This window comes from Triturus cristatus, chromosome 12 (genome assembly GCF_964204655.1).
Source record: "Triturus cristatus chromosome 12, aTriCri1.1, whole genome shotgun sequence".
Classification (NCBI taxonomy): domain Eukaryota; kingdom Metazoa; phylum Chordata; class Amphibia; order Caudata; family Salamandridae; genus Triturus; species Triturus cristatus.
Window position 1 is genome coordinate 765,059,541 of NC_140595.1, and position 27,293 is coordinate 765,086,833.

The 27,293-nt window shown below is 43.4% G+C and overlaps 1 protein-coding gene across 1 annotated transcript in view; it reads left to right on the forward strand.

The window, feature by feature from the left end:
- Window positions 1-27,293, forward strand: part of LOC146782760 (extracellular calcium-sensing receptor-like) — a 48,391-nt gene that overhangs the window by 8,386 nt on the left and 12,712 nt on the right. The window contains exons 3-4 of the mRNA XM_085637234.1: window positions 9,193-10,014; window positions 18,224-18,448. Coding sequence (XP_085493360.1) covers window positions 9,193-10,014; window positions 18,224-18,448 — 1,047 coding nt within the window. The remainder of the gene's footprint in view (window positions 1-9,192; window positions 10,015-18,223; window positions 18,449-27,293) is intronic.

Below are 27,293 nucleotides of genomic sequence, written 5' to 3' on the forward strand. Positions count from 1 at the left end.
ATTCGTTGTAGCCAGCATACTCCAGAGCGCAGAAGTGGCATCCATTTGCTTAGATGTGGGCCACTGTTAGAGCCTTTGACTAGCAACACCATCAGTTTGACGCTGCAGAACCGGCTCATAAGGGTACACCACCTTTACAACCATTCCGAAGCAAGGGAGGTGGCTGCCCAGCACCTGGACCGGGCAACATGCAGGAGCTTTGAAGGTCCAGTGCCAATTTGGGTCCTGGCCAGCTCCATCCCTTCCTACTTCTTCCTACTTCTTCTTAATATGATTTTATGGTAGAAAAGGTCAGCAAAACGTTCTTTGTGGGAGAATTATCCCTTAGTGTATCCGAGTGTATCCGAGAAACATCTCCCGCCAAAACCTTTTTGTTGTGTGAAGTTTTGCCCACTGGTAAAGTTGTGTTAGGTTGACGAACATCAACTCCATGAAACTGTGAAGTTGTACCCTTCGCACAGCTCAAATGGGAAGCACAGAAACACAACTAAGTTCTTGCTCTTTGTTGAGACCCATCGAAGAGGGGATACTGAAAGGGAAGAAAAAGCAGTGCCTTGCTGTGCACAAACAGGGAGGACCAGTGACTGACAGCAAGAATCAGGATCTCCACATGGTCAGGCCAACCCAGTAAAACAATAATGCACAGAGGAGAAAATAAAAGGAGTGTGTCCAGGAGAGGTAATCAAGGGTACAGGCTCCACCACCAGAAGTCCCCACGTGCAATGATGCTGCAGTTCACTTGCAAAATTAAGGTAGGTATCTCTTGATTACAGCACTCAGAAAAAGTAACTATCATTACTGCAGATGAAAACTTTGGAAAGCGTAAGAGGCAGGTTAGGACATAAGCCTCATCACCCACAACAGTGATGTGAAGTTACCAGCACTTGTCCCACCTGACACTTATATATGTTGACACTAAGTACTGAGCTGATGAGCAGGAATTCATTTAAAAGAGAGTTTCAAAGCACTCTACCCCATGATGCTTGAATAACAAGCACTTTTATTCAACATTAAAAAGCAGCAGCAACATGCTTCAACCTGGTGCGTTTCAGCTTTCATGTAAGCCTTGACCACAGGTGAGCAGCATTTATGGAGTAAAGTGACCATGTGCTTTAAAAGGCAGACTACTCTGTAGTTCTGTAGTCTTGTAGGTCATACAAAGGGCCGGCTTTAGCACTGGTGGCACCATGTGCGACATCCTTTTTTATCCTCACCCCTCATGACCTCATCCTCAGATTCCCTCAGTACCACCAGCAAAAGGGCCACTCATTTCTCCATAGCGCCTATCTCACATATATTTCATTGGTTTTAAAGTGCTGGTAAAGGCTGGATTTACTAATCCACTCAGCTGTCCACATAAAATACAGATCTGTTCTTTGCAGCAGACATATTAACCCTCTACACGACTTTATGGCTAGTCAAAACTGCCACTAGACAAAACACCAATTTATTTCTCTCTCCCTAGCAGGAACATTAATCACAAGAGTTATCTTGGCATTTTTATTGCTGCCTGAAATCTGGATGCACAAGAAACTCTGCATCAGCTGCTTTTAAATCGTAAGTTATTACTAAACACAGCACTAAAACCTGAGGTCAGCGCCCCCCACCTTCAAGTCAGCGTCAAGTGCGGCCACACCAGTTGCACTGCCCTAAGGCATACATTTCCCAGAATGCACATTAGAAAACTGGATTTGGACTGCAGAGCCCAACATGTTCCGTTCTCAGTTCATTGTCAATTCAAAGTAATGCTGCTCATGTGATCAAGGCTTATTTGAAATCCGAAATGTGTCAGGATCATGCACATTTCTGCTGCTTTAAAAAAAATGTATTTGTAAAGTTTTGTATAGCGCGAACTTGGCGCTAGTGGGTATCAGAACGCTTTACATGACAGGGATTAGTGTAACATTTGGTCTGACAAAAACACAAAAACCTCGAAATACATGCGTGAAGAATCAAACAAATCATAAAGTATATAGTATTACAAAGATTTGTCTAGAATAAAGACAGTAATAGGAAGGGATAATCCCCTTAAGAGTTTGCTGACTACACATTATCAGTGAGACTGGTATATAGTTTTAAGGTAAAAACTTCTTCAGTAGAAAAGATTTGGCTTCTTTTTTGAAGGAGGAAGTAGAGGATATTAGGCGGACATCCGGTGGTAGAGAGTTCCATATCTTGGGTGCAATAGTCGAGAATGCTCTGGCACCCATTATCTTTTTGTGAGTACGTTGAGGTTTCAGAAGCAAGGTGAGCGTGCTACGTGAGTTTCTGATGCCCCCTGATTTTTCCAGCTTTTGAGCCAGGTAGCTGGGGGTATTGAATTTTAACGCCATATGCGTCATGCAGGCAATTTTCAGCTGGATCCTTGCCTCATACGGTAGCCAGTTTAGTGATTTCAGATCTGGTGAGATATGTGTTTTTCTTTTTGCTCCAAGGACAAGTCTGGCTGCAGCATTGTGGGATGCTCTTCGAGGGGCCAGTTTGTATCGAGGTAGGCCACATAGTGTGGCACTAAAATAATCCAGCCTTGGTGATACTAGGGCTTGAACCATTTGTGTTAGCTCTTCTTGTGGTAGATAGGGTTTAAGTTTCCGCAGAATGCTTAGTTGATGATTCGCTCCTTTATTGACTGCGTTGATTTGATTCTGCATGTTTAGGTGTTTGTCTAATGTGATACCTAGTGATCTAGCGGAGTGTATGATGTGGGGCGAGCATTTGAGGGCTGTAGTATGTTTCATCCAAAGATCAATTTTTGGGCTGTGTTTCAGTGGGAGATGAGAAGAAATTCGGTTTTGATAGCGTTGAGAGTTTGAGATGGTTAACCGTGAGCCACAGGTGTGTGTTTTTTAAGATGGACTTGAGGGATATGATGTCCTCTGGGGAGGTGATTTTGATATACAGCTGAGTGTCATCAGCGTACATGTGGTATTGGATATTGGAAGATTTCAGGAGGTAAGCCAGAGGGTCAAGGAATACGTTAAATAGAATGGGAGAAAGAGCAGAGCCTTGAGGAATGCCAAGCGTGATCGCATGGGGATTAGACAGCGATTGATTCATTGTGACTTTTAGAGATCTGTTTTGTAGGAAGGAAGCAAACCATTGAAATATGACCCCCAATATGCACATTGTTTGTTCCAGTAAGTTCAATAGATTATCATGTTTGACGGTATCAAAGGCAGCCGATAAATCAAGCAATATCAGAAGGCATGATTCACTTTGATCCCGCATTTTTAGTATCAATCAGGGCATTTGTAAAGTGCACTACTTACCCGTGAGGGTCTTAAGGCACTGGGGGGGGATGGATGCTGCTACTGCTCAAAGAGCCAGGTCTTGAGGTGTCTTCTGAAGGTCAGCAGCTCTTGGGTCTGCCGTAGGTGGGTGGGGAGGGTGTTCCAGGTCTTGGTGGCAAGGTGGGAGAACGACCTGCCGCCCTAGATCGCTCTTCCGATGCGGGGGACTGTGGCGAGGGCAAGGTCGGTGGAGCGAAGCTGGCGGGTGGGGGTGTAGAAGCTGAGTCGTCTGTTGAGGTGCGCTGGTCCGGTTTGTGGAGTGCCTTGTGTGTGTGGGTGAGGAGCTTGAAGGTTATCCTCTTGTTGATAGGGAGCCAGTGCAGGTCTCTTAGGTGGGGTGTGATGTGGCTGCGGTTGTGGCAGGGTATGTCGAGGATCAGGCGTGCAGAGGTGTTCTGGATACGTTGAAGTCGTTTCAGGAGTTTGGCAGAGGCTACTGCGTAGAGTTCGTTTCCATAGTCCAACCTGCTGCTGACGAGGGCCTGGGTGACCGTTCTTCTCGTTTCGGTAGGGATCCACTTGTAGATCTTGCAGAGCATGCAGAGAGTGTTGAAGCAGGAGGAAGAGACGGCGGAAGAGACGGCGTTCACCTGCTTTGTCATGGAGAGGGTGGAGTCAAGGATGACCCCAAGGTTGCCTGCATGGTCGGTGGGTGTTGGAGCTGTTCCCAATGTGGTCGGCCACCAGGAGTCATCCTAGGCCCAGGGGATGGATCTGAGGATGAGGACTTCCGTCTTGTCCGAGTTCAGCTTCAGTCGCCTGTTCTTCATCCACTCGGTGACGGTTTTCATTCTTTCGTGGAGGTTGGTTTTGGCAGTGTGGGGGAGCTTGGTGAGGGAGAAAATCAGCTGGGTGTCATCGGCATAAGAGATGATGTTGAAGTCGTGCAGTTGGGCGACGTGGGTGAGCGGTGCCATGTAGATGTTAAACAGCGTAGGGCTGAGGGATGAGCCCTGTGGTACGCCGTAGATGATCTCGGTGGCTTCGGAGTAGAAGGGGGGGAGGCGGACGCTCTGTGTTCTGCCGGAGAGGAAGGAGGTGGTCCAGTCCAGGGCCTTCTCTTGGATCCTGGCATCGTGGAGGCTTGTGCGTAGTGTGTGGTGGCAGACCGTGTTGAAGGCAGCTGACAGGTCCAGTAGGATGAGGGCCACGGTTTCTCCATTGTCTAGCAGGGCCCTGATGTCATCGGTGGCAGCGATGAGGGCAGTTTCGGTGCTGTGCTTGCTGCGGAACCCGGACTGCGACGGGTCCAGGATGCTGTTCTCCTTGAGGTAGCGGGTCAGTTGTTTGTTGACGGTCTTGTCAATGACCTTCACCGGGAATGGGAGCAGGGAGATGGGCCGGCAGTTCTTGAGGTCCTTGGGGTCCGCCTTGGGTTTCTTGAGTAAGGCGTTGATCTTGGCGTGCTTCCAGCTCTCCAGGAAGGTTGCAGTCTCGAAGCAGATGTTGGTGGCTTTCTGGAGATGGGGTGTGAGGGTGGTGCTGGCTTTGTTGAAGATGTGGTATGGGCATGGGTCTGATGGAGATCCGGAGTGGATGGTGTTTATGATTTTGATAGTGTCGTTGTCGTTTATGTTGGTCTAGGAGAGCAGGCGGTTGGTGCGGATGGTGGTCGTGGTTGTCGGGGCGGTCGTGGTGTTGAAGCTGTCATGGATGTCTTCCACTGTATGATTAGGTGCCGATTCGGTGCTGTGATCTTGACGGAATCCTGATTGGTCGAGGAGTTGATATTTGATTATGTGGTTGCAAAGTTGATTCTGAACACATTTTTCTAAGAGCTTTGCCAGGGTAGAGATGTTGGAGATGGGTCTGTAGTTGTTAGGATCTGCCACAGGTTTTTTTAAAATGGGAATTATTTGTCCTACATTTTGGCAGTCAGGGATAGTGCCTTGTCGTAGTGAGCTGTTTACAATCTTGCTCCAGAGAGGGATAACACAGGATTTGATTTTCTTGAATATGCGAGGAGGTAGCGGGTCCCTGAAGTGGTTAGATGGGTTTAAGGAGGAGAGAATGTTGTATATAACTTGTTTGTTGATTGGGGAGAAGGTGTTCCAGGAGGCATTGTTTTTTGAGGGGGGCCACGGTGTTTCACCCCCTTCCATGATCTTGGAGGTATATGAGAAATTGCATGAGGTAGTTGGTTGTAGTTCCTTTTCTAGTTGAAGTTCGTTCTCTATATTTGAAGTGTTTTCTTTGAATAAGGTGGCCATTTCTTTGCAGTTTGGCGGGGGTTAGTTCTGGAGACTGCAGAGTTATATGTGTTATGTGATTGCTGATTGGCTATTTCCAATATTTTTTTAGGCCTATTTCTTGCTTGGTCAAGCTGTGTTCTAAAGAAATCAGCTTTCTCTTTTCTTTTCTTCTATTATAAGTATTCCTTGTTGTTCTTAGGCATTTTAGCAATTCTAGGGATGGTGAGGATCTCCAAGCTCTTTCTGGTGTTCTCAGATTACGTCTTTCTGTGTTCAGGTTGTCGTTGAACCATGGTTTTGAATTTTTATTTGATATGTTTTTCTGTTGAAGAGGCGCAATGGAGTCCATGACTTTCAATATGGAAGTGTTGTAGTAGTCACTGAGCTCATTGACATCGTCCATGTTGGTCTGTAGGATCAAGGTATTATTGCATAGGTTAGATAGATCATTTTGGTATATAGTACATTGTTTTATTTTCTTTGGTTGTACATGATTAGAGATCACCTTTAGCTTGATGAGGAAGGTGATACAATAATGGTCTGTCCAGTCAAAAGGGCTAATGGATTCTAGGGAAAATGTGTTGGTTTTTGAGAAAATAGGGTCCAGGATCTCCCACTTGTTGTGTTTTGGCCTGTCGCAGATTTGGGATAACTCATGGTTTAATAGAAAAGTTTTTAGGTTATTCACTGAGTGGTCATTGAGGTCATTCCAGTGTAGATTGAAGTCGCCCAGGAAGATCTGGGGTCCTTGAGTATTGTCATTAAATTAGAAGTGCTTGTTATCTGGAGATTGGGTGTCGACTCATTGTTTCTGTTACCCAGAGTGTCTACTCTCAGTCCACAGTCTTATGAGCTCCGCCTGTCTCAGCTCTGGCTCACTGATCAGTTGCATGTCCCTCACTCACAGTTATTCTGCAATGCTTTTCTGTGAAGCCCATTTTCTGAACAGCCCCTCAGCGACTTGTACTCGCTCATTCATTGCTCCCAGCTGTTGCTACTGGTAAATAACTTTTATATGCAATTAAAACTCTGAAAGGAGCATGTTTCTCGAATCATTATCCTCAGTTTCAGAAATCACAATTCAGCATCTTGTTGCAGTTTTGATTGGCTGCTCACAGCAGCTCTAGCGGGATACATCCTTGTTGCTCAGATGCTGGCCACACCTCTGAGGTATATATTTCACGGTGAAATTATCAATGTAAAAAGGATTTATAATACTTTAGCCAACTTACACCGAGTTTCGCGTTGAAGTTATTCAAATATGATCTAAGTGGTGCAAAATGAGGCCATGCTGTGCAAACAGTGAGGTCGAGTTACACAAAAGTGCGGTGTGCAATGGAATCATCCAGGGTTAAAATGTTGTGTGGCTAAATGAGGTATTGCAACATGAGGAAATGCAAGAATGGTACACCCAGAATAAAACCCCACATGTACAGTAACTAGCACATTTGATGATAGCCATGCTTGCATATCTGATCTTACTTACAGCCGCTCTAGGAACACCGTGACTGAATGGATCTGAGGAGAAAAAAAATGGAGACCTCCCATGATGGCTTTCTGCAGACTGACACTTGGAAATCAATAGTAAGTGCCATGAAATCAACAGCATTCAAAAAAGGTCAACTTTGATATACAACTGGCAATGGAAAATTTACACCAATTTCCAAACACTTTCTGGAAATGCAGCTGTAGCCACTTGAGTGATAAAGATAAGATGGTGTTGTCATCAGCTCAGGCAGCTCCAATGATGCTGAGGATGAGACCATCTCTCCTTTAGCACTCAAGGATGACCTGTGATGAATTTTCTCCTGGAGCTTCCCATGGAATTCAAGAGCAGTCTTAAGGGACTGTCTGGAGCTCCAGATCAAACTCTGTTCGTCCAATTCGGATACCAGTTGGGGACCTCATTTCTGGCAGTTCACTGCTTCAACACATTTATTAGGCCAGAGGTTTTGCCTACATAGCATTTCAAGAAATTATTTTGTCTAACTTAATAGGATTTTAAATTGGGTTGGTATCATTTGTCTTCCTCAGACACTTAATTTTCAGTTCAGGTTACTTGGTTAATTTTCCTCGTAGGTTACTTGATTGTTGTCAATTATGGAGAAAGCCCACAATTATATAGATACCACAATATGGAACACTGTATCTATCTGAATATTACCGTTTTATACCTTACCAGATATCCTCTTTCCCTGACATTTTTTTCTTGAAAAAGAGACTAATTTTTCTAATCTTTTTGCACTTATTTGGATATTTGTGTCTTCATAAATTCCCACTGCACTTTACCATGAACCTGGAATGGAACATATGACATTTCATGTACATTCCTAATGTATTACATCTGGTTAAGCCCTCTGGATTAATGTATAGGTTTTGTTGTATTTTTAAGGAACCTGTTTGGTATATTTATGATACAATTGAAGTATTTTTAAGAAACTATATTTTGATCCTAGCATTAAGATTAACACATAGTAAATACAGTTCCAGTTTACTTAAAAAAATATAATGGTTTATAGTCTCCTTAGTGTTAAAAATTACTTCTTGTATCTGGTGTCCTCATACAGCAGGGGATAGCTGTTATGAGAGTGCACCTTTAACACGGAACACTCATCTCCTAATACCTCCCAATTCTTCTTCTTATTCTGTGATATCACGTATGTCAATCTGTTGACAAGTCTGTATCATAGGCTGAATTAATCTTAGGCAAACAAGTTTGCGTATTCTGATTTTGAAATTAAATAATTTATTTTCAGATGTCTTTTTTGGTAACTTACAAAGATTGTGTTGTATTTCTCAATTTGACATCAGCTTCTTCGTCTAGTGTATTTGCTTTAAGATTCCTGACTTAATGTGTCAATCATGAACCTAGTTGTAAAAGTTGTGAACATGCTCCTGTCTATTATTACTTTATGAGACTGTCTTTCATTCAGGCAGTCTAGTTTTACTGGAGAGTTACTTTCTTATAATCACTGCTTGTTATTAAATGTGTTTTTTAGAGCTCTTTTTAATCTGATGTTTTCCATCTCATTGTGTTTGAGTGTAGTGGCCATTCCAGAGTCTTCTTTAGGGCTTGTCTTTTAATTATGCATATTTTTCTGAACTGGAACCCCTCTGGCCTGATTAAAGCAGTGCTGACACTGCTTCACCTTGATCCATTGCGCAAGTGAACCACTGTATGTTGTTGCTTCCTCAATCATTTCTGGAAAACTGTGTATCATGTGTAGGGCACTTTTTTAGGAAAACAATACATATAAGAAAATAAATGTGAGATTGGTGCATTGAACATATGTGCCCTAGCTTATATGGAACAACATTTTACATATTACAATTTGTTTTTTTCTGACATCCCTGACAACTGAGATTTTGGGGTCAAGAGTCTCCCATGCAGTAATTTTGTCAGAATACTCAACTTTAGTTTAGTGTGTCAGTTTGCAAAAGATGGGGTGCTACACTTTCTATTGATTATGATATTTAGAAACTCTACAGTGCCTGTGTTTCTTGGTACTCCAATCAAAGTACCTTAAGCATCATAAGTCTGTGACACGCACTGAGCAAGATAAACCCGTATTCTACCAAAGGTTAAATTAAACATGTAATGGGTTTCCAGACCGCCAAGCATTGCATCTCAACATTTGAGAAGAATATTTCCATTTAAAACACCTTGTAGTAATATGCTTGTTTTCTTTTCTTTTCTTGTTTTACATAAGATCAGCTATTTTTCTACTAGTCCACTCCTAAGCGACCGGCATCAGTTTCCATCATTTTTTCGCACAGTCCCCAGTGATGACTTCCAAGCCCATGGACTGGCACAGCTGGTGATACACTTTGGATGGGCTTGGGTTGGAATTGTAGCCACTGATGACAACTACGGGCAGCTGGGCAGTCATCTTGTTCAGCAAGAAATAATCAAGGCTGGAGCTTGTGTGGCCTTCACGGAGAACATCTTCACAAGTAGAGTAGACACAAATGTCTTTCATATTGTCCAAGTTATTAGAAACACGACAGCCAAGGCAGTTGTCCTTACTCCAACTTACTCATACATGGCTTCCCTCTTGGATGAGTTGGTGAGACAGAATGTAACTGGGAAAACCTGGATTGCCAGTGAGTCCTGGTCAACATATTCTCTCCTCTCCATAGATAAATATTCGGAAGTTCTAACTGGCACCATTGGATTTGCAATCCACAGTGGAGAGATGGCAGGCTTTCAGGAGTATTTCATGAACATTCACCCTTCTACATTTTCAGGTGATATTTTTGTAAGAAAGTTCTGGGAGGAAGCTTTTGGTTGCCAATGGTTGGACTGGGAAAATCTCCAGATTGTGGACAACAAAACTAAGAAATGCACAGGGGACGAAACATTATACAGACTTCCAATCAAAAGCATGATGGACTTTAGAATCACCTACAATATCTACAATGCAGTGTATGCCACAGTTCAGGCTTTAAAATACCTGAGGTCATGCACTGGAAATGGGGGCTTTTTCATTCAAGAAACGTGTGCAGATATCTTAGACTTCCATCCATGGCAGGTATGTGTTACTTTAAAGAATAGAATACATTAGCCATGTTTCAAAAGCACAGTAAGGAGGACAACACACAATGCCCCCTTGCAGAAATGAGCTGACACCAGCAGATGACACTGTTTTGCACATTACCTGAGACAATATTTTGACCGCTTATAAGAGGATGCCATGACTATATGCCAGCATGAGACTAGAAATGATATGGGTTGCCACAAAGATCTTCCTGGAAGCACATGGAATGGTTGCGTTCTACGTTTCTGGAGGAACAAAGAACAGGAGTTCACCCGTTTTCCCAGCAGAGACCGGGCAATAGTTATAACAAAACAACAACGTCTCAGCTGGATATCATTTTTAGAAAGAACACGTTTTTTAGTGATATAAATCACAGAGGGAGGGGGGAAAAAGAAAAGGGAGACCACAAGAAATTAGAAAAGAATTATATATTGTAGGTAGTTTTTACAGCACTACAGTACAATAAAAGTACAAATGACCAAAAACACACATAGGTGAGCACTGAGCGTGCTAGTGATAGTGAACGGCGCAGTGACACAATGAGTGAAGAGCAGCGTGAGTGGCGCAAATTAAGATAATAACAATGTGGTCAAAAAAAAATAATTAAATACAATCTGCTATGAACACATTTTTTCTCAATGACCACAGATAAGCCAGAAGTTCTTTGCTGGGTTTTGTCGACGGCGTTTTAGCCTGGTTAGTTTCAGGCCATCATCAGGACAATGGTCATAATTTTAACGTGTGCTGGGCGTAGTACAACTAAAGTACAGGGAATCCTTTGAGATTGGAGGAAAAACGGACATAAATCGGCGTGTGATCAGGCGTTCAAGCACTCAAGGAACAACAACCGATGTTTGGATAGTGGCCAGGAGCAATAAAGGTCCAGGGCTCGGAGATAGGGATCGAATCTCGTGAATGGTTCGAGGAAAAGGGATCCAAAAAATTGGTATTCCAGAAGACAGGGAACAAATCCAGGAAAGAAGGGACGACGGGACTCGTTCCCCATCTTCTGGAATACCAGTTTTTTGGATCCCTTTTCCTCGAACCATTCACGAGATTCGATCCCTATCTCCGAGCCCTGGACCTTTATTGCTCCTGGCCACTATCCAAACATCGGATGTTGTTGCTTGAGTGCTTGAACACCTGATCACACGCCGATTTATGTCCGTTCTTCCTCCAATCTCAAAGGATTCCCTGTACTTTAGTTGTACTACGCCCAGCACACGTTAAAATTATGACCATTGACCTGATGATGGCCTGAAACTAACCAGGCTGAAACGCCGTCGACAAAACCCAGCAAAGAACTTTTGGCTTATCTGTGGTCATTGAGAAAAAATGTGTTCATAGCAGATTGTATTTAATTATTCTTTTTTGATCACATTGTTATTATCTTAATTTGCGCCGTTCACGCTGCTCTTCACTCATTGTGTCACTGCGCCGTTCACTATCACTAGCACGCTCAGTGCTCACCTATGTGTGTTTTTGGTCATTTGTACTTTTATTGTACTGTAGTGCTGTAAAAACTATCTACAATATATAATTCTTTTCTAATTTCTTGTGGTCTCCCTTTTCTTTTCCCCCCTCCCTTTGTGATTTATATCACTAAAAAACTTTTTCTTTCTAAAAATGATATCCTACGTTTCTGGAGAGCACTATTGTAACTAAATATGATTTTAGAATCCTGCAGGACATACCAATGGTAATCCTGATGTAAAATGTTTCTGCTGTTAACATACTGGTTTCTTAGGCTTCCAGTGTCAAACCCATAGAAATCATTCAAGAATCTTTAGGAAAAACCAACAAGTTTTCAACATGGAGATAAATTAAAGTATACACATAATTAAAGAGTAGTTCTACATTCATAAAATAGATTAAAAGTTGCATACACCACTATGTTTGCCGGTGTTTTAACCATAACTGCATAAGAACAACTGCATGATAATTGATTGATTTCAAATTCTTACACCCAGCTGGCATATGACAATACAACTGCAGTAATAGAGGTTTTTATATTGTTTTAGTTTTTGCACTGAAGAAAGGATGTTTTAAATGGAATTAATGAGGCTGAAACCTATTTTGTCTTTCCTAACAATACTGTAGGTTTGACATCAATATTAATTTGTTATACTTTTAACTCTCAAGCACAGTCACCACACCTCTTAAAACTACGCAAACCCACCCTGTGCCTTGTGTCACCTGCTTATTTTTTATGATTGCTATCGCATATTGTGTGCTGAATTTCAGCAACAGTTTTGCTACTTACTTATTACAAAACTTGATCAGACTGTCTTCTTTCTATTACATGATCTGTGTCCTAAAGAAATTGTCTGTGACTCATGATGTCATAACAGATGTATACAGAGTTGACATTTTTAAACTAAGTACAATCATATATCTATTGGTAGCTGGTGGTGTAAAAATCATGTGGTGGCTTCTTTAATGTTTTTTTGCTGTTGAACCAAATGAAGGAATAGCAAGCTAAGCCTATGTATAGTGTTACTCTAATCCAAAAATGTGAATGCTTCTACCAAAATATTCTCAAAACCATGTCTTTTCTCAATGCTACTACTAAACATCTACCCATCTAACTTGAGTCCCTGGGGCAAATAAAAGACTAAAAAGAGTAGTTGTGAGGTTATAACTGGCCTAGATTAGAAATAGAAAGTGAGAGGGAACGCTTTATATTATGGCCTAGCTGCTCAGGTAATCCCCCCCCAAACATATTTTCTCCTAATCCTTAGGTACCTATTTGTATTTGTATCCTTTTCTTTGGCTTTAAATTATAGTTTATCAACATATCTATAATTATTATATTCATCATGGTTTTTATCTTAATTTGTGTCTTTGTCTGTTTTTTTTTATGTCGCCTTACAATCTTTATTTTGTAACTATATGTTTCTAGTTATCTCTATGTGTGTTTTTTTCTTTGACTTATTGTAATTTTCTCTATATATCTGATAAATCTTCTGCAAGCTTGGCTTACTTATAAGCCACCAGTTCACTAATTGTAGTGTAAAGTGGCAATAAGGATGGAATGCTAATCCATTGTGCTGTGGATGTGTGAGTTTGGATCCCACCCTGTTACCTAACAGCAATTATCAATGGTAAGATGACATTTATGTTATTGAAGAACACCCCATAGCTTTGGCAGCTCCCCTGCCTATGAAAGGAACCCTTCAGAAAGTCACAGAATAGAACCCAATACCTACATATATGCAAATGAAAATAAATTCATACATGCAGTCTAAATTCAACATCCTCACACCAAACATAGATAACAATAGATAGACTAAAATATAGAACAAAACAGAACCAAACCGTAAAAAATACAGAAGCCACTAATTAGGCCCAGTTTAAATAATTTTTCATAAATAGAGGTAGTTGCAGTTTATTTTGTTGTACACCAGGGTTTTGTTCCTCGAAGACAGGGCAAGACCAGAAAGAGATTTGGTTCAAACGTTTTCGAAGCATTCAAAAAACATTTGAATTTTTCCATGAGACCTCCAGCTCAACTACAGATGAGGTCCCTTTTTTTAATGCGGTCTTTCTCTCTTAGGCACTATCAGGCACATGCATCATCATAGGGTTTTGCGATTCCTTAATAGCGATTATTAAGGAATCGCAATTAAGGAATAGCAAAACCCTATGCATGTAGGAATCGCTAAAGAATTAGCGATTCCCACAAATTCCTTAATTGCGATTAGCAAATTGCGATTCGCAATTAAGGAATGTCTTCCCATTCATTCCTATGGGCCTCCAGGCCCATAGGAATGAATTAGAGATTGCGGGAGCAATTTGCGAGTACCAGTAGGTACTCGCAAATTGCTCCCGCAATTTCGATGGTGCAAGGGTGTCAAAATGACACCCTATTGCACCCATGTATGTTCACTCTGCACAAATGTTGCATACACACATGCTCTAAGGGCATGTGTGTGGGCAACATGTAACTTAGAAAAATGCAAAGAAGTGCATTTTTCTAAGTTTTCGCAAATTACCATGAGGTCCAGCCTCATGGTAATTTGCTCACGCTATTAGCGAAATCGCTATTTTTTAAAGTGTAATGCATTGCATTTAAGGAATCTCAATTAGGGATTCCTTAAATGCAATCGCTATTTAAGGAATCCCAATTTAGAGATTCCTTAAATAGCGATTTTTGCATTTGGGATGATGCATCCCAAATGCAAAAATACCGGGAGCAAAGGGTCAGATTCTGAGAATCTGCCCGTTTGCGACCGGTATTTTACTTGATGCATGTGCCTGAAAGACCTTGACACTGGGTAAGCCTGGAAAGTGGCATAAAATATATAGAGAACATAGTGGCCCTACTCCAAACATAGCCTCATTTCTCAGTACAGAATCTTTACTGATTGGTCTCTGGCATAGCATTTGTATCCTGTGCATGAAATGTGTTGAGAATGTTCAGTACTTAATTTGTAAGAGAATGATTGTTAGCACTCAATGATCTGCTTAGAAGCCCGTGGCCGGCATTTTTAAATGTCCCCACACTGAATACCAAGGCTGTATAGGTTTGAACCCCCCTCATGCCTCTTTAATTCACTGTCAGACATCCCCTGCCGTTTATCTAGCTTGTACAGGTACCTGCTTTTCCCATTTATGATGGTTTTTCTGCCTTTCTCTTCTTCCTTCTTTCCTTTTGTGTGTTTTACCCTCTCGTTCTCTCTGGAAAAGTCTATAGAGAAAAAATGAGTGTCAGTCCCTATAAATGAGTGTTGGTGGCCCCCACCAGCTTGAATTAAGCACTAAGGATATTATAAAGTTTACTGACACCAAGCATAGAGACAAACACTAGTGTTCTATACGGATCCCATCATCAACCAACTAGCCCATGCTTAAAAATACAGAAATATGTTATTTACTCATCATAGTCTTGTGACTCTTCAAAAGGGTAAACATTGTGTTGGGGCAACATGACCTACTGCTCTGTTATGTGAATAAGTGCCAAACAGATCCCAGCTGCAGATCTCTTTCTCTGGCAAACAATTGTCAGCTCTACCAAGTGGCAGGACATTGTACAATATTTTTAGGGGGTGATTTGCGCACTGTCATGGCCTGTACAGCACTTCACTTCAAAGCGGGAAACATCCTTTATCACGATGCCAGATCTCCGCATGCTCTTACAACAACAGCCTTACCACTCATGCAACACTACCATGAATGCCATTACCACGCATGTCTTTACACCAATTATACCAATAGTGTATATAAATTGATAATACTCCTTCAGTAAGAATTTATTAAATCAACAACAAAGTTGTGCTCATAAGATCATTCAAGGGCAGATCCCTTATTAGGACGTAATCCCTCACTCACCAAAGGTGACATGCTTCATCACAGGGATTCGCCTCCCAAAGGAAACACCTAGTTCCTTTGAGGGCTAAAACCCCCTCACTGTGAGGGAGGAGCTCTGAGATGTTTTATTGGAGTATTGGAGCACAACTTTGTTGTTGATTTAATACATTCATACTGAAGGAGTATTATCAATTTATATACACTATTGGTATATGACTAGACCCTAGGATTTTTTTGTATTAGTCATGTTTGCCTGGGGATATAATCCTTAGTGGTCTTTAAAACCTTTCCCTTGGACCCTGCCTCTCGAACTGTTTTGTTTTTCACTCTTTACATCAAATATGCCTTTAACATGCATGCCATTACAGCAAATATAGTTTTAAAGGCATGAATATTAAAGGTGTATGTGTGGTAAAAGGGGGGAGAATGCCACTCCTATTAGTATGTCCCACACAGGGGAATTGCTGAGAGGTCTTCGGAGGCCATGTCCCCATTCTCCAGCACTCTTTAAATGCACCTCCTGGTGCACTACTGGTTGGGAGATGAAGTCCTCTTGCTTCCTGAGGGTCCTTGTACTACCTGAGGAAGGCGAAAGCTGAAACGTTGTAGTGTAAAAAGATTTTTGTTCATCGGTAAATCCATCTGTTTGAATCACTTCATATATATATATATATATATATATATATATATATATATATATATATATATATATTATCTACTGGCGGTCGCCAGTAGATAGTTATAGTTAGGACCCTCTTACCATAGGAAATCCGCAACATTCTATTTTGAATAACTTTGGCGCCGGTCGACGAATCCTCGCGAAATTTTCAAAATAGGTGGGGCGTTGAGCTCCGCTCCTACCCTGAAAGTCTCGGGGGGATTCGTCAAGCGGGGGCTGAGATAAAAGGGGGGTCCCAAAACGCGTTTTTCCCATGCATTTTTCCATAGGACCTTTAGACAGAGCTACAGCCCGAACGGCGGAACAGAATTAAATGAAATTTGGCAGAGAGGTAGTCCTCAGGTCAAGGAAGTGCCTTTTGTAGGTTTGGTGTAAATCTGTTCAGTAGATTCCGACAAAATAGCCTTTAAATCAATATATATATCTGAGCCAGCTTACGGTGCGCTTACGGTGCGCTTACCGTACGCGTACGGTGACGTGCGCGAGCGCGATTCTGATTGGCTCTTAGATCTTAGTAAACATTCGAATCGGCCGAAACCAGGAAGCGGCGGCCGCCATTTTCTCTCTCGCACTCTGAGTGGGGCAGCATAAATGAAGCCAAAAAATGTCTAAAGGGGCAGTATATTGAGATCATAACCACCCAGCAGTGATATATGGGTCCCCAAACAACCCCCAAGGTTTTCGAAAAATCGCCGATTACGCTTACCGTACGCGTACGGAAAAAATGTATAAAAAAAAAAAATGTATCCACACTCTCCCCACCCCGTGTGCAAATGGTGAAAATAATAAAGAATACATTTCACAACGATGCGCATAATATGTCCCCCATGTGCGCACGGTGCGCGAAGCGCATCGTGCGTACATGGCCCATCCCGCATAACGTGCGCGCATGGAACGAACTGCGTTAACTGGGCGCGCAAGCCACGAATGGCGTAAAGTAACTTCGCATTTAAAAAAACGTACAAATTCACTGAAAAAACCATAGGTTTCACACACGTTATAGTTAGGAATTAGCATTTAAAAAACCTTGCAAATTCACTGAAAAAACCATAGGTTTCACACATGTTATAGTTAGCTGTACATTTCACTCGTAAAAAACCAATGAAATTCCCCCGTTATAGTTAGTGCAGGCAACTATAACTCACGCGACCGCAATCTTCTGCTGATGACATATGTGTCTTTATGAAAAAAAAATATTTGTAATATATGTATAGCTAAAATTTAATGGAAGAAGACATGGGCAAATAAGTGTCTAAATACAGTATTAGCATCAGCAGAGGATTGCGGTCGCGTGAGTTATAGTTGCCTGCACTAACTATAACGGGGGAATTTCATTGTTTTTTTACGAGTGAAATGTACAGCTAACTATAACATGTGTGAAACCTATGGTTTTTTCAGTGAATTTGCAAGTTTTTTTAAATGCTAATTCCTAACTATAACGTGTGTGAAACCTATGGTTTTTTCAGTGAATATATATATATGTATATATGTGTAAAGGCATATACTTGGTATCTGCATGGTAATTGAATGTGTGGTAGTGTAGTAGTTGTTGTAATGACCACTGGTTAAATGCAAGCATGGTAATGGCATGCCTGGTTCAGTCATGCAGCTCTTTAAACCTCAAGTGACAACAACAAACATTCTGATCATTTTGGAGAACGCACTGGTGATGACTGGCACAAACTTGTGACTAGTGTTCAATTCCACCCCCTAATATAAGACCTTCTTCTGATTCAACATGGTGCCATGTAAAATCATGCTCAGTTAGAAATATTGCATTCAGCAATACCAGTTAAGTCTGTGTACAGCAGGAGGAACAACTCAATGCCACGGCATTCCTTTTATCTAAGGCCTTTTATAGATGGTATTGTGAAAATTCAGTAAGCTCTGAGGTTTTCCAATTTAAAACCTATGAGTAGGTTTGGTTTTCTAAAATACCAACATACACATCCAAAGAAGGAATGTATCATATAAGTATAAAACATTTCACAACTATTTAATGAGTATCCATAGGGTTGTTTGAACACAAGTGTCAGGATTGTTAGTAAACGTCTTGGTGGTATGTTGATGATATCTTGTCTATTTTCTATATAATATACATTTGGGGGTACCAGAATGGAGACATGTATATGAAAGTATTATTTCTTAAAGACTTCACATCTGATATAAAATAGAAAAATATTCAAACTGATTCTAGCGTTTTTCTGCTTCCAGCTCTTACACTACATCAAGAAGGTTCACTTGCTACAAAAAGACACAGACTTGTTCTTTGATAGATATGGCAACATCCCAGCACGGTTTGATATTGTAAACTGGCAGCGGGATCCAGAAGGCACCATCAGGCATGTGAAGGTTGGCACCTATGATGCCAATGCCCCTTCAGGAAAGACCTTGAGCATCAATAACAGCGCTATTCAATGGGCTTCAGGGAACATGCAGGTAGGAGAGAGCAATTATAAGCATATAGCAAGTATTCTAGTTATCTTACTTGATACCAGCAATTTTTAATGGTGTGTATTTAAAAAATCATCAAAACATTAATGGGGCAACAGAAGTGCTTAGGTATGATTGTTTTTTTATAAAAAGTCAATATTCTCAACCAATGCTCCTAGAGGTTGGGCATAGACAAAAGCTCAAAATCACAGAGTGCATAATATGCCTGTGGTAAAGGGGTGATTTATCCCAAGTACTACCAGACACCTGTAGATAACATGTATAAACTTGAATTTAATTCTGTCTCAAAGAGGACACCAATGGACAAGGATGGGGGCAATCCCCTCATTTTCAAAACTTTCCTTTGGAATTTCATGGCTGTATCTCTTCTCATTGTGGATGAGATAAAGTTCAAAACTTGTTCAAAGGTCCTCCTTATTATTAAATTGACATGTATAAACCTCAAAGGTCGTGCATTAGCCCATGCAGTGGTGATGTGGCCTGCAGGTAGTTTCAATCTCAGTTTATTCCTTGCTTAGTAATGGGTAGTACTTTGGTTTGGTAAATTCAATGAAAAACTGCACGAGCAGCTATGGTTCTGATTAGGTTGAGTCTGATTAGCACAGCATTGGTCACAAGTAGAATATCCAGACAAAATACACTGTGTACGCCGCACAAAACTGTAACGTGAGTCAAAGATATATTGATATAGATGAAGGGCCTCTCTGACTAGATATCACAAAGTATCAATTTCTTCTTTTTGCACACCTAGTAAAGAAACACCTTGACACATTTATTAGGGTGCTCTACAGCTGCACTAAGACATCTTTAAATGAAGAGCCCTGAGAAAATGACATATAGATTCCATTCACTTTTTGCCCAAATTACAAACATACCTACATCTTTTCCTTTCCTTCCACTTATTGATGGCTTTAAATTTGAGCATGTTGTCAAGTTTTAAGTTAACTTATTACCCCATGACCACCAGATATATTTCTTCTGCATTACAAGAGATTTCCTACCTGAGTTGATAATTGAGATACTGTTTATTGTTAAGTTTAGATTAAACCAATACAATAATACATACAATACCATAATAAAATCAATTTAAGATGAGCAATGAAACCCAAAGAGCCTCTTTGAGCATAAATCCAGAGCTAGTCACAAATTCTGTGCAATGATACATTCCTAGGTGGACATTGATAGCGAAAAACAGCATTTCAAGTGATCACAACACTAAGGCCAATCTCATGGCAAGCACTACTGTCATTAGGGAGGAACGGCTTGCTGCTGACATTTGGCCGGGTCCACTAACGCAATCAGATATTTTTGTTACGCAACCTGCTTGTACTTCACACCCCACCAAAGCTGTTCCTCATTGCAGTTAAAACAGTTTTCAATAGCCTCTCTACATGTTCTGGTTCCAGCCCTGAGGAATGCTAGCTTCAGAAAGGTGCTTCGGTTGATTTTTAGGGCCGGCTAGAGATAGAATAATGAGACATGGTTGAGATTGGTTGATCTGGTTTTGCAAAAAATACATTGATTTTAATGTGCCTCATTTTTCAAACTCTGGTGGCCACAATTAATTTAAAAAAATCAACCCTCAGTCTCAAATAATACATTTTGATAAATTGTTCTTGAAAGCTGTTCCTTAATATGAAAAATACAAATTTAAAATCAAAGGGACTGTACACAAACTTGATTTAGGCCCCTGTTTGTTTTCATTGGGTCTGAAATCTAATTGCCTCTCCCAAGTTTGCCACAGACCCAGTTCTCATGACATAATCGCAGTATAGTCCTAAGTTGTTAAAACAGTGATACCCCATCAATGCAGATGACTCCATAGCAAATTTATTTTTATGCTATCAAAGGCAAATTCTAAATAAAACATGCATATTACAGAGTGCTGCCAGAAGTGGTATGGGGTTCAACCAGCATTGCAAGGATATGTTATCAGTTGTACCCTCATCATCACAGAAACCTGTCTGACACAAGGAGATAAGTTGTCTTTCAAAGGCCCATTCTTTCAGATCTTCCAGTAGCAATGGAGCGTACAATTTACCATCTGCATCAATTCTTGTCAATCATTCGGAAGATTTGTAGTTTTAATAAACCTATCAAACATCAAACTCAAGCATGTTGCCCAAAAGGAAATATCATGTTTGAAAACTGTAGTAAGAAGGCCATTAGGCCCAGTAACACCATCAGCCCTGCACTTTTAACAAAAATGAAATCGGTTTTATTAGCAGAACTCATAGCATAACAATACAAAGTATTATTGCCTAGAACCCAACGGTCCGGCTGCATAAAGACATGAAAACTAATAAGAGCCAATAAATTACAAGCTGTCCATATAGATAGATTACACATCATGCTGCCTACAACCCATCCTGGGCTGACTGCGTTCAACAAGAAGAAACATTAAGTGATCCAGGATCCGTGGCAGTGGAGCATTGGAAAGGGTTCAGCAGCATGCTGAGCCCGCAGGTGTCTATAAGCCACAGACTCATTATAGCAAGTCCGGGGTGTTAAAGTCTGCCTTTTAAGGGAATTAAGAATCACAAAAAGGGAAACATTAACAGAACTAAAATGAGTAAATCCGGGAGCGTCCCACCCCTCTCCAGGTGAGCCAGTGAGTGCACTTGCGCACATGAATGTGGTTCGTTGTGATAGTTACCAACAACACTTGGCCCTAAGAACCCGTCCGAGGCTATTAGGTATTAACCACTCCCCCCGCTGTCTGGAATCAGTTTCAAAATTTGTAAGTAAGCTGAACATCTCAGTTCCCGAAACTCTGTGGAGAGGATGAAAATAAAGGGGGACCATATCTTAGCGTATTCAGATTTGTCCCCTAGGGTAGCCATGGATAGTCTCTACATGCCCAAAAGGGACCACAGCTGGTGAAGCCATTTCGTGTGGTCCAGAATCCTGTCCGATTTCCAACCAGATAAAAGTACTCGATGTGCAGCATTCAATGCCAGGGTGATCTGTCTGCCCTTGGTAGAACGCAAGGGAAAAGTCAGGGAATTGGGAAATCCTAGGATACTGTATGCAGGGAACCTGGGGATGGTAGTGTTGAAAGCTTTATTGATCTCATCGAGGATCTTGTCCCAATATTTTGTGAGCTTCGGGCAGTTCCACAGCAGATGAACGAGGGTACCCGGGCTCCCACAGCCTCACCAACAGAGACCATCGCGCTGTTAGTTCCGATAGTTAAACAAGCCGGGGTGTAGTACCAGTAAGATATAACTTTGAACGCAGTTTCGGTGTGGCCCATGGAGTGTGCAGTGTGGTGGGTCCTATAAAAAATATCCTCCCATTCCTTGTCCGACAGGGTTCGATCGAGTTCAGCCTCCCACCAGCTTTGTCTGGCCGTCTGGACCCCAATCATGCCCTGGGAGAGAAACATGAGGATTTCCGAGATAACTTAACAAGCATCTTTTTTCAGAAAAAGCCACTTTTCAAACAGGGGTACAAAAGGGGGTGGTGATGGACGGAGCATCAGAACCAATCAAACACTCACACCCAGTCAACAGATCTGGGTTTAATCCATAACCGTTCTTTAGCCCACTCTGCCACCCCAGTTCAGACATGGCCATATGCAAATCAGTCTGACCCTGTGCCTCATGGGAACAGTCCAGCCCAAACTGCCAAGCCATGCCTTCCCTGGAACGGAAACAAGCTTCCTAGGACCGGTTTCTGGCATTTCAGCCGTCTTCAGCCAGGCTTGCTTGAATCCAGTGGCAAAGTGAGCAAGGGACTCACGTCTGAGCATACCCTGCCAACTTATGGCGATCAAAGCGGTACAAAAGGGGGTGGTGATGGACGGAGCATCAGAACCAATCAAACACTCACACCCAGTCAACAGATCTGGGTTTAATCCATAACCGTTCTTTAGCCCACTCTGCCACCCCAGTTCAGACATGGCCATATGCAAATCAGTCTGACCCTGTGCCTCATGGGAACAGTCCAGCCCAAACTGCCAAGCCATGCCTTCCCTGGAACGGAAACAAGCTTCCTAGGACCGGTTTCTGGCATTTCAGCCGTCTTCAGCCAGGCTTGCTTGAATCCAGTGGCAAAGTGAGCAAGGGACTCACGTCTGAGCATACCCTGCCAACTTATGGCGATCAAAGCGGTACAAAAGGGGGTGGTGATGGACGGAGCATCAGAACCAATCAAACACTCACACCCAGTCAACAGATCTGGGTTTAATCCATAACCGTTCTTTAGCCCACTCTGCCACCCCAGTTCAGACATGGCCATATGCAAATCAGTCTGACCCTGTGCCTCATGGGAACAGTCCAGCCCAAACTGCCAAGCCATGCCTTCCCTGGAACGGAAACAAGCTTCCTAGGACCGGTTTCTGGCATTTCAGCCGTCTTCAGCCAGGCTTGCTTGAATCCAGTGGCAAAGTGAGCAAGGGACTCACGTCTGAGCATACCCTGCCAACTTATGGCGATCAAAGCGGTACAAAAGGGGGTGGTGATGGACGGAGCATCAGAACCAATCAAACACTCACACCCAGTCAACAGATCTGGGTTTAATCCATAACCGTTCTTTAGCCCACTCTGCCACCCCAGTTCAGACATGGCCATATGCAAATCAGTCTGACCCTGTGCCTCATGGGAACAGTCCAGCCCAAACTGCCAAGCCATGCCTTCCCTGGAACGGAAACAAGCTTCCTAGGACCGGTTTCTGGCATTTCAGCCGTCTTCAGCCAGGCTTGCTTGAATCCAGTGGCAAAGTGAGCAAGGGACTCACGTCTGAGCATACCCTGCCAACTTATGGCGATCAAAGCGGTACAAAAGGGGGTGGTGATGGACGGAGCATCAGAACCAATCAAACACTCACACCCAGTCAACAGATCTGGGTTTAATCCATAACCGTTCTTTAGCCCACTCTGCCACCCCAGTTCAGACATGGCCATATGCAAATCAGTCTGACCCTGTGCCTCATGGGAACAGTCCAGCCCAAACTGCCAAGCCATGCCTTCCCTGGAACGGAAACAAGCTTCCTAGGACCGGTTTCTGGCATTTCAGCCGTCTTCAGCCAGGCTTGCTTGAATCCAGTGGCAAAGTGAGCAAGGGACTCACGTCTGAGCATACCCTGCCAACTTATGGCGAACAAAGCGGTACAAAAGGGGGTGGTGATGGACGGAGCATCAGAACCAATCAAACACTCACACCCAGTCAACAGATCTGGGTTTGATCCATCACCGTTCTTTAGCCCACTCTGCCACCCCAGTTCAGACATGGCCATATGCAAATCAGTCTGACCCTGTGCCTCATGGGAACAGTCCAGCCCAAACTGCCAAGCCATGCCTTCCCTGGACCGGAAACAAGCTTCCTAGGACCGGTTTCTGGCATTTCAGCCGTCTTCAGCCAGGCTTGCTTGAATCCAGTGGCAAAGTGAGCAAGGGACTCACGTCTGAGCATACCCTGCCAACTTATGGCGAACAAAGCGGTACAAAAGGGGGTGGTGATGGACGGAGCATCAGAACCAATCAAACACTCACACCCAGTCAACAGATCTGGGTTTGATCCATCACCGTTCTTTAGCCCACTCTGCCACCCCAGTTCAGACATGGCCATATGCAAATCAGTCTGACCCTGTGCCTCATGGGAACAGTCCAGCCCGAACTGCCAAGCCATGCCTTCCCTGGACCGGAAACAAGCTTCCTAGGACCGGTTTCTGGCATTTCAGCCGTCTTCAGCCAGGCTTGCTTGAATCCAGTGGCAAAGTGAGCAAGGGACTCACGTCTGAGCATACCCTGCCAACTTATGGCGAACAAAGCGGTACAAAAGGGGGTGGTGATGGACGGAGCATCAGAACCAATCAAACACTCACACCCAGTCAACAGATCTGAGTTTGATCTGGGTTTGATCCATCACCACCCCCTTTTGTACCGCTTTGATCGCCATAAGTTGGCAGGGTATGCTCAGACGTGAGTCCCTTGCTCACTTTGCCACTGGATTCAAGCAAGCCTGGCTGAAGACGGCTGAAATGCCAGAAACCGGTCCTAGGAAGCTTGTTTCCGTTCCAGGGAAGGCATGGCTTGGCAGTTTGGGCTGGACTGTTCCCATGAGGCACAGGGTCAGACTGATTTGCATATGGCCATGTCTGAACTGGGGTGGCAGAGTGGGCTAAAGAACGGTTATGGATCAAACCCAGATCTGTTGACTGGGTGTGAGTGTTTGATTGGTTCTGATGCTCCGTCCATCACCACCCCCTTTTGTACCGCTTTGATCGCCATAAGTTGGCAGGGTATGCTCAGACGTGAGTCCCTTGCTCACTTTGCCACTGGATTCAAGCAAGCCTGGCTGAAGACGGCTGAAATGCCAGAAACCGGTCCTAGGAAGCTTGTTTCCGTTCCAGGGAAGGCATGGCTTGGCAGTTTGGGCTGGACTGTTCCCATGAGGCACAGGGTCAGACTGATTTGCATATGGCCATGTCTGAACTGGGGTGGCAGAGTGGGCTAAAGAACGGTGATGGATCAAACCCAGATCTGTTGACTGGGTGTGAGTGTTTGATTGGTTCTGATGCTCCGTCCATCACCACCCCCTTTTGTACCGCTTTGTTCGCCATAAGTTGGCAGGGTATGCTCAGACGTGAGTCCCTTGCTCACTTTGCCACTGGATTCAAGCAAGCCTGGCTGAAGACGGCTGAAATGCCAGAAACCGGTCCTAGGAAGCTTGTTTCCGGTCCAGGGAAGGCATGGCTTGGCAGTTCGGGCTGGACTGTTCCCATGAGGCACAGGGTCAGACTGATTTGCATATGGCCATGTCTGAACTGGGGTGGCAGAGTGGGCTAAAGAACGGTGATGGATCAAACCCAGATCTGTTGACTGGGTGTGAGTGTTTGATTGGTTCTGATGCTCCGTCCATCACCACCCCCTTTTGTACCACTTTTCAAACAGGAGCATTGGCTTGCTCACCAAAGGATGTACTAGAGACCCAGACACCCAGTGCAGCATTTGCACATGAAGGTAGCGATCGGAATCGGTGAGGCCGTAATCTGCCCAAAGTTGCTCAAAGGGGATATGCCCCTGGAGGTCAAAAAAATGTTCCAAATGCTTGCAACCGCCTGCTAACCACCGTGAACCCGACCCCTTATCCATCCCGGGTGGGAATTCAGGATTCGAAAAAATAGGGGACACAGTCGAAGGGTATGATGTAAGATTTGCCCACTTGGACACTCCATCCCATACTAACATGGTGGGTCGAGTGACCGGCGAAGAGTATAGCCTCCAGGGTCGGGACGGTCTAGGTAGCCAAGCTTCCCACCAAATGTGATGGCGAGCCACCGTCTGGTCCATAAATACCCAGTGTTTCTCCATCATTGGGCGGTTCCATTCCACGAGATAGCACAATAGTGAGGCTTGAAAGTATCGAGTGATGTTTAGGAACGTAAGGCCACCTTCCTTTTTAGGGCGTTGCAACAGAGACTTCTGCAACATGGCAGAGACCGTACCCCAAATCTAACGCTAAATCTCCTTTTGTATGTGTAAGAGCGCATTCGGTGGGGGCAACAAGGGGAGGGTTTGGATTCTATGTCTGCCTCCCACTCCTTCTTCCCCCTCACACTGCTGCCTGTGAGACTCCTTATTACAATCCTCACAAGTGATAGAAGATTTTTGACGTAAATTGAAAGATTACTTAGCAGTTAATGATAATGGCTCTATGGCTTTAGCCTCCATTTGGGAGGCTCTTAATATGGTCTTGAGAGGGGCCTTGATAGCTAAAGCGGCTCATGATAATTAGACTAGTCAGGCCAAACGAGAGAAACTCAAATGTAAATTTAAAGAACTTGAGTCAATCCATAAGCACATCGGCGCTCCGCGGGTCTGGCACCAATTGGAGAAGGAGCGGCTCCAGTTGAAGTGTTTGGAGCTGGACAGGGCTGAACATGCAGTGATTGGGTTGAAACATAAATATTATGTGGGATCTAACAAGGGGGGTCTCATGCTAGCACACTGCCTCCGCAGTAAACGACAGGCACATGCAGGTAAGACGATGCGCGGAGAACAGGGTTCAGAGATTACGGATGACTCGGGCATTGCAGCGTCTTTTGGACATTTTACGCGCATCTCTACTCAACTAAGTCCTCAACCCTCACGGACCCCAGTGATTATGTCAATCGGGCTATGGTCATCCCGCTCCCGTCCAATGAAGTTGATAGTCTAGAGGCCCCTATAAGAATTGATGAGGTGATATTGGCTATTGCTCGTCTGAAGGTTCTAAAGGCATCGGGCCTGGACAGTTTCAGTGCGCTGCTTTATAAGACTTTTTGCGCAGAGCTAGCCCCCCTGCTCACTCGCTTGTTTAACTAATTTCCCGATACGGGCACTCTCACCTATTCTATGTTACAGGCGACAATTTCGGTCATCCCCAAACCAGGTAAAGATCCTGCGCTTTGCAGCTCATACTGGCCGATTTCCTTGATAAACATTGATGCAAAGCTGTTCTCCAGCATTCTGGCCCACAGGCTGAACCCTCTAATGCCCGTTTTGATAGACCCGGATCAGTCGGGTTTCATTCCGAATAGACAATGCGGGGACAACACTAAACAGCTCTCTCACCTGATCGATAAGGTACAGCGCTCCAAAGAAGAGGCGCTCTTGTTGGCGGTTGATGACGAAAAGGCATTCGACCGCGTGCATTGGCCGTACTTGTTTGCCACTCTGGAGCGCATTGGTTTGGGTGCAAAATTTCACCAATGGGGAGCAAGCATTTACAGCAACCCATATGCTGCAGTCAGGGTAAATGTGATTTTCTCGAACGGTTTTGCGGTGGGGAGAGGCACCAGGCAGGGCTACCTCCTCACCCCCCTGCTCTTAGCTCTTTACATGGAG